The sequence below is a fragment of the Leptidea sinapis genome, chromosome 17 (assembly GCF_905404315.1).
Source record: "Leptidea sinapis chromosome 17, ilLepSina1.1, whole genome shotgun sequence".
In the NCBI taxonomy this organism is placed as follows: Eukaryota; Metazoa; Arthropoda; class Insecta; order Lepidoptera; family Pieridae; genus Leptidea; species Leptidea sinapis.
The window spans coordinates 5797208-5809784 of NC_066281.1; the positions used below are offsets into that span (position 1 = coordinate 5797208).

A 12577-nucleotide genomic window follows, 5' to 3' on the forward strand; every position below is an offset into this window, starting at 1 on the left:
GGTGTATGCGCTTTTTTTGAAGGTACCCCCCATGTCGTATCGTCCCGGAAACACCGTAGTTTGATTTACAATAAAATTAAACTATTAACTATATATAGCTACTATAGTAGGTGTTATAGCCCAAGCTCACTTCTGGCACCTACCAAAACATGTGAAGCCTTATATTTTTATTAATAACTAGCTGACCCGACAGACGTTAGAAATAATGTTTTTTATATGTATTTGTCAATAATATATCATAACATCAAAAATTACTTCGTAAAATATGCACCCTGCTGTCGTAATGAAATTGTTTCACAACAGAACTGTCAAACCGTGCGTCAATAAATTCTCTCATAGAAATTATGTATGGACACATCAAAGGAAAAACAAATTTGTTGTTTTTATTTAATTTAGCAGCATTTTCCTATTTATTCACCTTTTAAACCTCTGGACTTCCACAAATAATTTAAGACCAAAATTAGCCAAATCGGTCCAGCCGTTCTCGATTTTTAGCGATACTAACGAACAGCAATTCATTTTTATATATATAGACTAGTTGACCCGACAGACATTGTTCTGTATATAATAAATAAAATAATGTTTTTCATTAATTTGTCAATAATATATCATAACATCAAGAATTATCTCGTAAAATATGCTCCTCCCTGTTGTTGTAATGAAGTTGTTTCACAGCAGAACTGTCCAGCCGTGCGTCAATAAATTCTCTCATAGAAAATATGTCCATACAAAACAAATATCGGACGACGGGGGACACATCAAAGGAAAAACAAAATTGTTGTTTTTATTTAATTCCGAACACTTTCATATTTATTCAACTTTCCTTTTAAACCTTCCCTGGACTTCCAAAAATAATTCAAGACCAAAATTAGCCAAATCGGTCCAGCCGTTCTCGAGTTTTAGCGAGACTAACGAACAGCAATTCATTTTTATATATTTATATATATATATATATATATATATATATATATATATTAAGATTATAAAGTACGTTCATAATATATATATATATCATTTAATTACATACATAACAAATACTCAGAATAAAATCTATTCCGCAGTAATGAAAATATATTTTTTTTAAATGAAAATAAAGGTCGAGACTGGGGAATGCAAATCTCGCGAGATTGGGGCTCAAGCGAGATCGCGCGAGTTTATGAATAACAATACTGCGAGATCTCGCCTTTTTTTTGTCGCCAAAAAAGCTCAGATCTCGCGAGAACGAGATTTTTGTTAGTGGTCAAGATTGGTCAATATAATTAATTAATTCTGTTTAAGCAACCAATTCCCAATTCAAAAAGTCAGACCTCTTTGCCTGTGAAAAAATTGACGTAATATAATATTATGAGTCACCCTTAGTGTCAAATTTATAATTGTTAGAAAAATACAAATATTTATATAAAAAATAAATAAATATAAATATTATTTTTATTATTTTATGTTTTTAGAATATATAACATATCATAAAGTTTCTGCAATAAATTAGTTATTTTAGTTTTAAAAATAAAATATGTAAACTATAATATGTTTATGTAAAATTCCAGTATTGCGGCGGATTTTTCCGGTGCCCAGGGGCGGCATTAAGTTTAAATCCGGCCCTGGGTGTTACAATAAATTACTACATACATTTTATTTACTATTCATTATTTTTATACTAATAAACGGAGAACCGTCAGACTGTGAAACTACTGATCTGAATAATACGTATACCATAAGATGCAGCGTGTTTCGGAGAAGTATATGTTTCTTCGCGATTACTTATCCGGAACCTAAATTTTTTTTCACTCAGAAATACCTGTACAGGGTGTCCCAAAGTTATGGGACATGAAGGGAAAGTACCTACCTTAAATATTGAAGAATGTTATTTTTAAAAGTTAGTAATTCTTTCTTGAAATTTGATTCAAACATTTTACGTTGCTCCTTTCTTTTAAAATACTATGTTACTTAAGAAGAGTTATTATGTTATAGCCATTCTTTCGATTGGCATCATAAACGGTGGGGGTGTTTTTTTTACATTTAAGTCAGTTCGATTCCCAGACGAGGCAAGTAATTTTTAGAAAATCTTTGAATGCAGAATTAGTAACTTTTACAAATAAAATAAAGTCTTGTTTCAGTTTCAAATACCCTATCTACGATATTTACGCTACTTTCCCTTCATGTCCCATAACTTTGGGACACCTGTATATTCGCAGTACAAATAATTCAGTCAATGACATTTCATTACGTTTGACAATTCATATAATTTGCGAGCGCTACTAAGTTTATTTGGCAAAAACGTTTGCCAGGTCAGAAATTATTGTATTATAATATAATCTAAAGTTAAATAACAATTTCAAATTGTTTTTAGTCTTGACATTTTATAAGATATTATTACACTTCTAAGTTTAGCGGCACTAATTGACTAGAACGAAAAAAATATGGGTTATAATTAATTAAGAGGTTAGAAAATTTCTTGAAGTAGCGTCACTTTACGGAAATCTATAATTATCCGAATGTTTTTAGTTTTATTTAGTGTTAATTCCGCCAATATTGGTCTTTACAAATTTCAATACGTGTTTCGCCTCTTATCGAGGCATCCTTACGAAATGGTGACTCGCCAAACTCTGGCACGAGTCTTGTGTGTAGTCGAATTGTTTAAAGAAAAATATTGGCGGAATTAACACTAAAGAAAGCTCAAAACATTTGGATAATTGAGAGGTTTTCGTAAGTTACATTAATATTCCTGCAGACTCAATTGTGTGTCTTCTACCGCATTTATCACGGGGAGTGTTCCGAAGAGCTGTTCAACCTGATTCCTGCCGCCGAATTCCACCTTCGCACGACACGCCACAAGTTAGGATATCATCCCCACCATCTGGATGTGTGGCCGTCCTCCACAGTGCGGTTTTCAAGGATTTTCCACGTACTACAAAGCTGTGGAATGAGCTTCCTTGTGCGGTATTTCCGGGACGATACGATATGGGTACCTTCAAAAAAAGCGCGTACACCTTCCTTAAGGACGGCAACGCTCTTGGGATTCCTCTGGTGTTGCAAGAGAATGTGGGCGGCGGTGATCACTTAACATCAGGTGACCCGTACGCTCGTTTGTCCTCCTATTCCATAAAAAAAAGACTATTGCAGCATATAATATCTAGGTTACCTCTATATACGTATTCATATCATTGTAATACCTCAGCGGTCATGGTTTGTTCGATACCATAGTACATCAAAATTACACAAATTAGGTTTATATGGCACAGGGCATTCACTAGCTGCCCGGACAGACCTTATTCCTTTATGTCAAAAGTTAATAGTAAACGTTAACAATTTGTTATGTTTTTAAAGTGATGATCCTTACTTCTGGGATTAATTACACAAATAAAACTGAAAACAAAATTTTATGAACGATGCGGGACTCGAACCCGCCACCTGTCGCGTTCCGTGCGAGCGCTCTTTCTAACTAAGCCAACCGTTCGAGTGACGTATTGTTTTATAAAATCTTGTATGCTCTGTTCAACTCTCAGCTGGTGGCTTCATCTACAGGATCTAGTTTACAGTTGATAGATTGTATTTTGATGATTTTAAGAGTTGTTTCCAAAGATAAAAATCTGGAACAAAAAGATGGCGGTAATTCCGGGAGGATATTATTTTCGCTTTAAAATTTTTTTACACACACGCACTCTCACCAAACCCCACACGCACAAATATCATGTCTTTTTATAAATATTGTAAATCCATTATTAGATGTAAGTCCTACAAAATAGTATTATTATAACCTATTTTAAGTTCTGTGGATTTTGTGATGTTTTAAATAAAATAAAATAAAAATAAAATAAAGACACTGAAAAATAGCTCATTAGTATTTCCCACTATTAAGAATTAATCTTCTGTCCTTACTAGTACCTCGCCCTATGTATTTGACATTCATAAACATAATTTAAAAAGAAGAAATATATAATATTAATAATAATAATAAAGCCATTTTATTCCGATCAAAAAAACAATGACATTTGAAAAACCAATAATTTTAAGCTATAAAGTACTATAAAATGTCTCTTAGTTCGGCGTGCCGATTGGCAAAGACCTCCTCCAACGATTTCCACTCTCTCCTGTTTTAGGCTCTACTCTTCTCCAGTTAAGTCCTGCTGTCAATTTTATTTCATCTTCCCACCTTGTGTGCTGTTATGTTACATTGGTTAAATCTAATATATAAAATTCTCGTGTCATGGTGTTAAACGTTGAACTCCTCCGAAACGGCTTGACCGATTCTCATGAAATTTTGAGTGAATATTGGGTAGGACTGAGAGTCAACATCTATTTTTCATCCCCCTAAATGTTAAGAAGGGTGGTCCACACGTTTTTTTTTTTTAATTTTTTTGACTTTTTTTTTAATTTTATGAGTCAGCAATACAACTTAAAATTTTCATCCATCTTCGATTAACAGTTACTTTTGTATCGTGATTTTAATATCGGCAATACGTTTGCCGGGTCAGCTAGTTATTATATAAGATTTCTTTCAAAGTTTATCTTTACTTTAAAACATATTCTGAAAGAAGATTTATTTATGATAATTTTTATGTTTCAGCTATGAACCGGAGCTGCATCCTGGAGTCACGTATAAGTTGTACAATCCAAAGGCAACTTTGAAAATATTCTCAACGGGTGGAGTTACTATCACAGGTATTGTCAACAATTTGTTTTGTTTTATACACGCTATGCCACATGGAGGGTATGAATGACCCTTCAATATTGTAGATGTAACATTTTACTGAGATAAGAATTTTGGAAAATTTTAATAATATCTTAAAAAGCACCCCACGCTTTTTTTACAATAAAATATATTTTTTTTACACTATTTTCAATTTAAATTTATTTTCTATTTTTAGTTGAATTTTATATCAAGCGTGCTGTTTAGTTTTTTTTAACTATTATTTATTTTTCATTTTTTAGTTAAATTTTCTTTAAAGCGGATTTTTAAAACTATTAAAACTCCTGCCTTATCGACTATAGATGAAAATTATATAAATTAACAAAAATCATATTTTGCAAATTGAATAATTTTATTAAATTAGTGTAATGTCATCGGTCCTCGATAATCTACAAAGTTTGAACGAAATCTAGCCGTTTAAAGTGGGTCAAAATCGCGCCCAAAGAAGTCGGTTACAAACATACAAACAAACAGGTGAAGCTAATATAAAGCGTATAAAAAAAACTGCAACTGCATTCATACATTTTCTAATAATTGCCTGATTAAACAGGGAACCGAACATGATAATGTCAGTTGTATATCCTAACGGAAATGTCAGCTTTTCATTTTTCTGAACAAAATTTTACAATCACAACCTAGATGTAAATTTTTGATGAAAATTGCGGAGTCACCTATATGGGAGTCATGTGGAACAATTGAGGATGTTGAGCACTTGTTAAAGGAATGTGTCCGATTTCAGTCTAGTAGAGACAAAATTGTAAGACTTATGGGTTTGAACAGATTTGATACGGGCATGTTTGTAAATATACTTGCCCGCCCTGCATCTAAGGATGCCATAAGTCTGTTTGAATCCATAAGTCTTATTCGTTGAACACTAGATATAACTTGCTTTTCGTTTTATTAACTTTACTTTTTAGTTTGTTTAAGTTAAGAATTTTGTTTTTCTTTTGTCTTTTCAATGTACTTAGATTATAATGGGGCTGACATGTACATACGTATAAAAGCCCCTAAATCAGTAAAGAAAAAAAAGACTAGATTTAAAGTGTATATTTACCAGTATTGGACCACATTTCGTAAAGCTCAATTTCTCAATATATCTTGATCGAAGAACCACCACCGAACGTTGGATATGACCATTTAAATACTTGCGGAAATATATTTAATTTTAAAATAATTATTATGTTTCTTTGAATGAACCACATGAACCTTGATTGGAATATTAGTGTATCCGTCAATGGAACATATTCCTATAACATTATTAGTCAAATGTAGGAAACTAAATAATTAAAAGAAAATTTGGCAATAAATACGACCATTAATGGATCATGACGACGATCAAAATGACATATCTGAACGTTTTATAACATCGAGTGAGTTATCAAATTACAAACTAAATCACTATCGAATATAAAACACATCGTTAAACTAAACAAGAAAATTAAACAAAAAAAAATTACTTTGTTCGTAACAAAAGAAAAACAAAAAAAATTGACTGCATTACTTCATTTTCAACGACTGGTGTAACCTTTGGCTTTTTGGTTAATATCTAACATCATTTGATGTAAAGTCGCATTAGGAAGTCCGTAGGTCCGCGGCAGCGACATTACTCTCAATACTTTTGGATCTCACAGCCTTGGTAGCTAATTTCATACTGAAGCCCTATTACGAAAATCGAAATACGAAGTTTCGGTTGACGGATCGTACATTTTCCAATTACGAAAGTGTTTCGGATCCGAAGATCGAAACGAAGTTCGTGATTAAACATTTTGTCTTTCGTTTATCTTATTCCCAAATTCACTTATGTCTATGGTTCCGAAACGATATCCTTGCGCACGATTTCGATCCGAAGTACTTTCGTAATAGGATTTAATTTGGAGTTCTTTCGTTTCGGACCGAATCTTCGGTTGTCGATTTTGGTAATAGACTTCCTGGTCTCATTCTACTCGAAATATTTTCCTTTATTGCTTCGATTGGGATAATTAGTTTCGTTGTAGTCCAACGTGTTGAAAAAAAGACTTACAATTATTTTGCTTATTTGCTGACCCTATTTAACCGGAATAAATGAATTATTAAATTATTTACGTCTCATATTATATCTTTAAATTATAATTTTATAAATATTAATGATAGCATTGTGAAATCCGACATGTTTCAGTATAACAGTAGTGTTTAGACAATTTTGTTTATATGTTAACATCTTAAGTACAATGTTTTCTGCAAATAAAATTTCATTTCATTTCCAGTCCAATTGAAGAGATGCTATATTTACTTTGGAGGTGAAAGGTGTGGTAGCTTTACATAGAGTCAATGCCAACAAAATTGCGGTTGTTTTTAAACAATACAATACTGCAAATAATTTCATTACAAATACAGACTTCTTAACACAGCACAATTTGAAGGCGCATATTCCTGCAGCGCAGTTAGAAAAAACTGGAATCATCCGATATGTGCCCACCAACATTTCGAACAAGGATTTATATACGAAACTGTCTTCTATCTATGAAATTATTTCAGCCAGATTGACGAAAAAAGTCGGTCAAAGTACTGTAGGTCTCGAGACTGTCAGTATAACTTTCTTATCAAATGTTCTGCAATACAACATCCAATATGACCTATTTTCGTTCAGGGTGTTTGAATATGACCCGCTGTTGCAGCAATGCTTCCGGTGCTTCAAGTTCAACCATCCTGCGAAAATTTGTAATGAAAAACAACGTTGCTCGATGTGATAGAAAAGAGAACCTGTGTTGTGTCAATTGCAGCGGCCCTCGCCTGGCCATTTCTAAATCTTTCCCAATAACAATGAAAAAAATACTTGTAAAAAAGGGTAACATTACTTATGCCTTTGTGGCTAATACATTTACGTCATCTGATTTTCCGTCTTTACTTGCAGTATCGAGCGGTATTGTTAAGACCCTACCGTCATTATTTTATCCACATACCTATATTTCATATCACGCACTCGCGCGGAACGCGGATCGGTCGTAGCTGGGAAATTCTCTAGCGTGTCGGTAGGGGCGTTAGTAGTAGACGCATGCGGACCAGCTCCGCACTCGGGTGGAAATGCGTGGGACAGGAAAACAGTCCTTATTGCATTAAGTTAGATGTCGAGCTACACTCAACTACAGATGTGTCGCCTGCTTCCAGCGCGCAGCGTGAGCGACGTGCAGTCGGCCGTGGAGCGCATCTTCCCGCTGGTGTACGAGTTTCGCAAGCCGCGATCGGCCGCCGACGACGAACTGCTGCGCCAGAAGCGCGCCGCGCGCGAGCGGCTCACGGCGGCGCCCGCTCCCGCGCCGCGCGTCGACCGCGACCCGCTCGTGCTCGTCACGCTGTCGGACGACAACGACGACAACGACGCCTGGGAGTGACTCTTGGCAAGCAGTGACTAGCGGGCGACCCGGCCGGTTCATGCCAAAGATATTTATTACAGGCCGAGGCGGCGAGTGTGCACACGCAAACATTTGTACTAACAGTCAGTCGCTCGGACGTCTTCCGAATTGCCGACCGCTCGGACGATATCACCAGTAACCAGCAGTGCAGGGGACGTCCGCTCCCGACCAATCACCGAGTGGAACTGGCGCTCCCGCTGCACAGTGCGTTCGCTATATGTGACAATGATTGTTAACACATAAATAATTCAGACTAGACGTCAAGACACTACAGGTACCCTAAAACAAGCGCGTACACCTTACTAAAAGGCTGGCAACGCTCTTGTGATTCCTCTGGTTGTTGCAAAGGGATGTGGGCGGCGGAGATTACTTAACACCGGATGACCCGTCCACCCGTCTGTCCTCCTTTTGCATATAAGAACGAACTAGCTCAACTCTCGAACTATGTCATCGACTGACTGAACACTTTGTCGTTGAACCTCACCGAGGGGCAAGTCCTATTATTGATTATTTCGTCCGAGCGTGGAGCAATTTGGATGATGCTTAATAGTTACAAAATTTGTAATACAAATTTGATAAGCGTAGGTATTGCGACAAGTATGCAAGCTTCACTCATATATACTAACCAGTTCAATATCAAAGTTGCTTCATGAGAGGTGAATGTAATTTGCGTTGCATTGAGTCGTTTTAGGTACATATTAATAGTTATTTATGCAACTGTTATGTAATAAGGGGTATTAAAACACGAATGTGGGTTTATTACACGAGACGAAGCCGAGTGTGATAATTGTTTCACATGAGTTTCATAATACCTTGCATACAAGACTACACCCATAATATGAATCCTCTATAAAATATTATCCAAACGAGTGTTGTAATGAAATTCAGTACAACATTACATCATCCGTTTTCATTACAACAATCGTTTGGATGATGTAATGTTTACTAGGACAGTGGGTGTTTTAATGTTTGCAAAAAGGTAATTGTTTTAGAATCTTTTTATAGACGATTTAAAGCATGAGTGTCGACAAATTATTATTAACGCCGCCTCCATCTTAAAGGCCGGTAACGCTCTTTTTTACCTCAAAGAGCTAGATAACGACGCAACTACTAAATGAATACTGACCGTATGCATTCAGTAGCTGCCTGAACGTTTATCCTACTATTTCCACACAAAATGAGTTCTCTGTAAAAGTATTTTGCACCAACTCGATAACTGAGTCAATTCATGTATTATCATGTATGTTTCCTATGTTTATTATTTGGTAATAAGAGCAATACATATAATTATCTACTGCGGAAGTAATGCAGTTTTTAGTGATAACTGTGGTTTGAAACGGGTTTTTATTGAGCTTAATACTCTGTTTTCATTCGAATATTCAAACAATGAATAGACTAGTCCAACCAATTGTTGATCACTTCATCATTTATACTTCTAGATAGACTGTGACAGATGTCATCACGTCGGAAAAAAAACGAACTGTTAGCCTCTCTTTCATTTTATTTTTATTTTTCAACAACGCACACGCACTAAAACAAAGTGACTGACGTCATGCAAATAAAGTAATATATCTGTCCTGTTGTCATGCATTGCCTAATAGAAAGAGGCTAGACGTATGAAGTATGTAAGTGTGATCATTGTCGATTATAGTTATTTAGATGTACGTTTGAGTTCATATTTCGATGCTTAACTGCGTGATAAGTATTTAGTAACCTTGCAATAATTGTATAAAAGAAATTCACATAAATTTATGCATAAATACAACTGTCTTAGACAATACTCAGTTATTTTTTTATTACAAAGTTTAGTACACAATACAACGAGGATGATGAACCATCTGTGCAGTTATTGGTCGTCAGTTTGGTTTGGCCTACCAAAACAAGTTTAATATAAATGTTATTACTAAGTTAGGTTGGTTCAATTTGTCTCAGAATAAGTGTTATAGTGACAAAAATCGACAAAACAAGGTCAATTTGTTACTTACACTATTACGTAATTTGCTATAATTCATGAAATTACTACATGAATTACCGCTATGAACATTTACCTTTTTCTTATATCCATGGTGTAATAGTTAAGTGTGGCCAGGCGATAATTCTGTAACTATTACAGATATCAAAAAACTTTAAACTGATTTCGAAAGTACAAAGTACGTTAACTAATCATTAAAAGGACATCAATAACTTTTTAAAAATCAAACGAGAAGTATCCAAAATTATGATATTAAAACACTTCCATTTAGTATGAGATTAGTATATATGTTTTAGTTTCCTTATTACAATGTTATTTTATCTTCGTACTGATATTAAAAGAAACTGTTTATTAACCTAACAAAGTAATATATAAGTAAGTTTTGTGTAATACCTGTGATTGTGTGTAATAATGTGACCTTTCTAACTAATCTCATACTAAATGGAAGTGTTTAGTATCAACATTTAGGATACTTCTCGTTTGATTTTTAAAAAGTTATTGATGTCCTTTTAATGATTAGTTAACGTACTTTGTACTTTCGAAATCAGTTTAAAGATTTTTGATATCTGTAATAGTTATGGAATGATTATCCGGCCACACTTAACTAGTACATCCTGTATGAGGCCTAAGATTCATTATAGGCTTTAAGATTTATGTGTTACCAGAATTGAAACATGAGCTAATGAAGTACAAAACCTTTCAGTTTCATGTGACAACCACTTTTATTTTTTAGTACTTTTAAATTGTCCAACTGTTGAGAGTATTATAATGATTATGTATGTCTAAAGAAGTGAGGGCCAGTTGCGGTGCTTTAGGAGCCATATCTCAGAATAACCATTATCATAATTATAAGGAATGTGTCGGGACATCTGATTAGATTTAGACAATGTACTTTTATATCAGTTCCTACGCTGGAATGAACTTGCAATATCACTGCCGAGCAATTATTAATTTTATTTAAGGTTTTGTCATTTAACTGGTAAATCTAGTACTACAGATAGCGTTGTATACTATCAAATTATTCGGTGTTTGTCAGCATCTCTAGACTGAATAAGAGCGAGACATTTGCACTGAATAGATTTGCTCATTCATAAAAGCAATATAAATGAGCTTCTTTTATAGTGTGAAATATGTTTTTGTATTATTTATAATAACCAGCATTTTTATTGTATTTTATCTATATCTACGGTCGCGCGGTCAGTTTCAATTTTATAGAGCGAGTCAGAAAGTGTTCATTTCGTATGCAAGCGAGAGGGATAGTTGGCAGAGGTCAATGTCCGAAATTGTTTCTGTTGCGCGACCGCAGTAATGTAAATCAGTTATTTTAAATTAACACAAGCATGTCCGCCAGTATTAATAGTGTGCTTTTGTTCTCACGTTCATCTCAGACACTCGCCGGCCCAGCCTTCGTCCCCACTTGTATTACTTCGTGTGATCGTCCTCTTACTACTATTTCGTATCGGGGATCAATTTACGAAACCGAATGGTCGTAATGAATGTTGACAGTTAATCTCTTATCGATACTCAAGTCTCGTTTATTTCTCTTCTGCCGTTATTATGATTAAAATATGATTGGTAGTGATAATAGTGTTCACAATAATTATTGTTCTTAAGAAAGTGATGACTGATTGATTAGTTGTTAGTGATTGTAAATACCAAGCTTAGACAATATACGTTTCAATAATTTTCTTTGTTGTTTTATTTGTGTATAACTTTTATTAAGGCTGAGTTGCATCATATTAGATGTTATAGTTAAGGATAAATTTAACGTTAACAGAACGCTGACCTTAACATAGACTGCGGAATGTGTTGTACCATCTTATTCCTTGGCATATTTAAAGTAAACATGTAAAATATCAAGTCAATATTGAATATTTACCTATTTGAAACTTTCGACAGGTCGCTATTTAGCTATTTAATATTAACAATAGAAATCTATTGTTAAGAACCGGTGAAGATTGGGCGGTTACGGTTAATAGGTAAAGTTGTCAGATGGTGCAACACCTTTTTTGCTTAACCGGTACTTTAACAAGTTTGTTATTGCTAAAGTTAGTCTGTGCAACGCAGCCTTAGACTACATTTACTATGTCCCTAGAATAAAAGTTGATAGCTCAGGCAGTAGGTGGGTATGTTAAATTATTTTACACAACATAATAGCGATACAACCAATAATGATATTTTATTAAAAAGGGGAGGTTACCGGTGGGAGGCTCCTTTGCACAGGATGCCTGCTAGATTATGGGTACCACAACGTGAAGCAGTAATATGTAAACATTATTGTATTCCGGTCTGAAGGGTGCCGTAGCTACAGAAATTACTAGGCAAATGAGACTTAACATTTTATGTCTCAAGGTGACGAGCGCAGTTTTAGTGCCGCTCAGAATTTTTGGGTATTTCAAGAATCCTGAGCGGCACAGCATTGTAATGGGCAGGGAGTATCAATTACCACTGAACGTCTGTCGTCGGCGATTCATAAAAAAACATATAATCCAGCCCCATCATATTAAAAAGGCAGTTTTATGTAATAAT

At 34.7% G+C, this 12577-nt stretch overlaps 1 protein-coding gene across 2 annotated transcripts in view; it reads left to right on the top strand.

The window, feature by feature from the left end:
- The window catches only part of LOC126969266 (TATA box-binding protein-like 1), a 42891-nt gene extending 31155 nt beyond the window's left edge, over nt 1-11736 (top strand). For both annotated transcript variants that reach the window (XM_050814645.1, XM_050814646.1), the window contains exons 3-4: nt 4565-4659; nt 7832-11736. In XM_050814645.1, coding sequence (XP_050670602.1) covers nt 4565-4659; nt 7832-8055 — 319 coding nt within the window. In that variant the 3' untranslated portion in view covers nt 8056-11736. The remainder of the gene's footprint in view (nt 1-4564; nt 4660-7831) is intronic.
- The last annotated feature ends 841 nt before the right edge of the window (nt 11737-12577 follow it).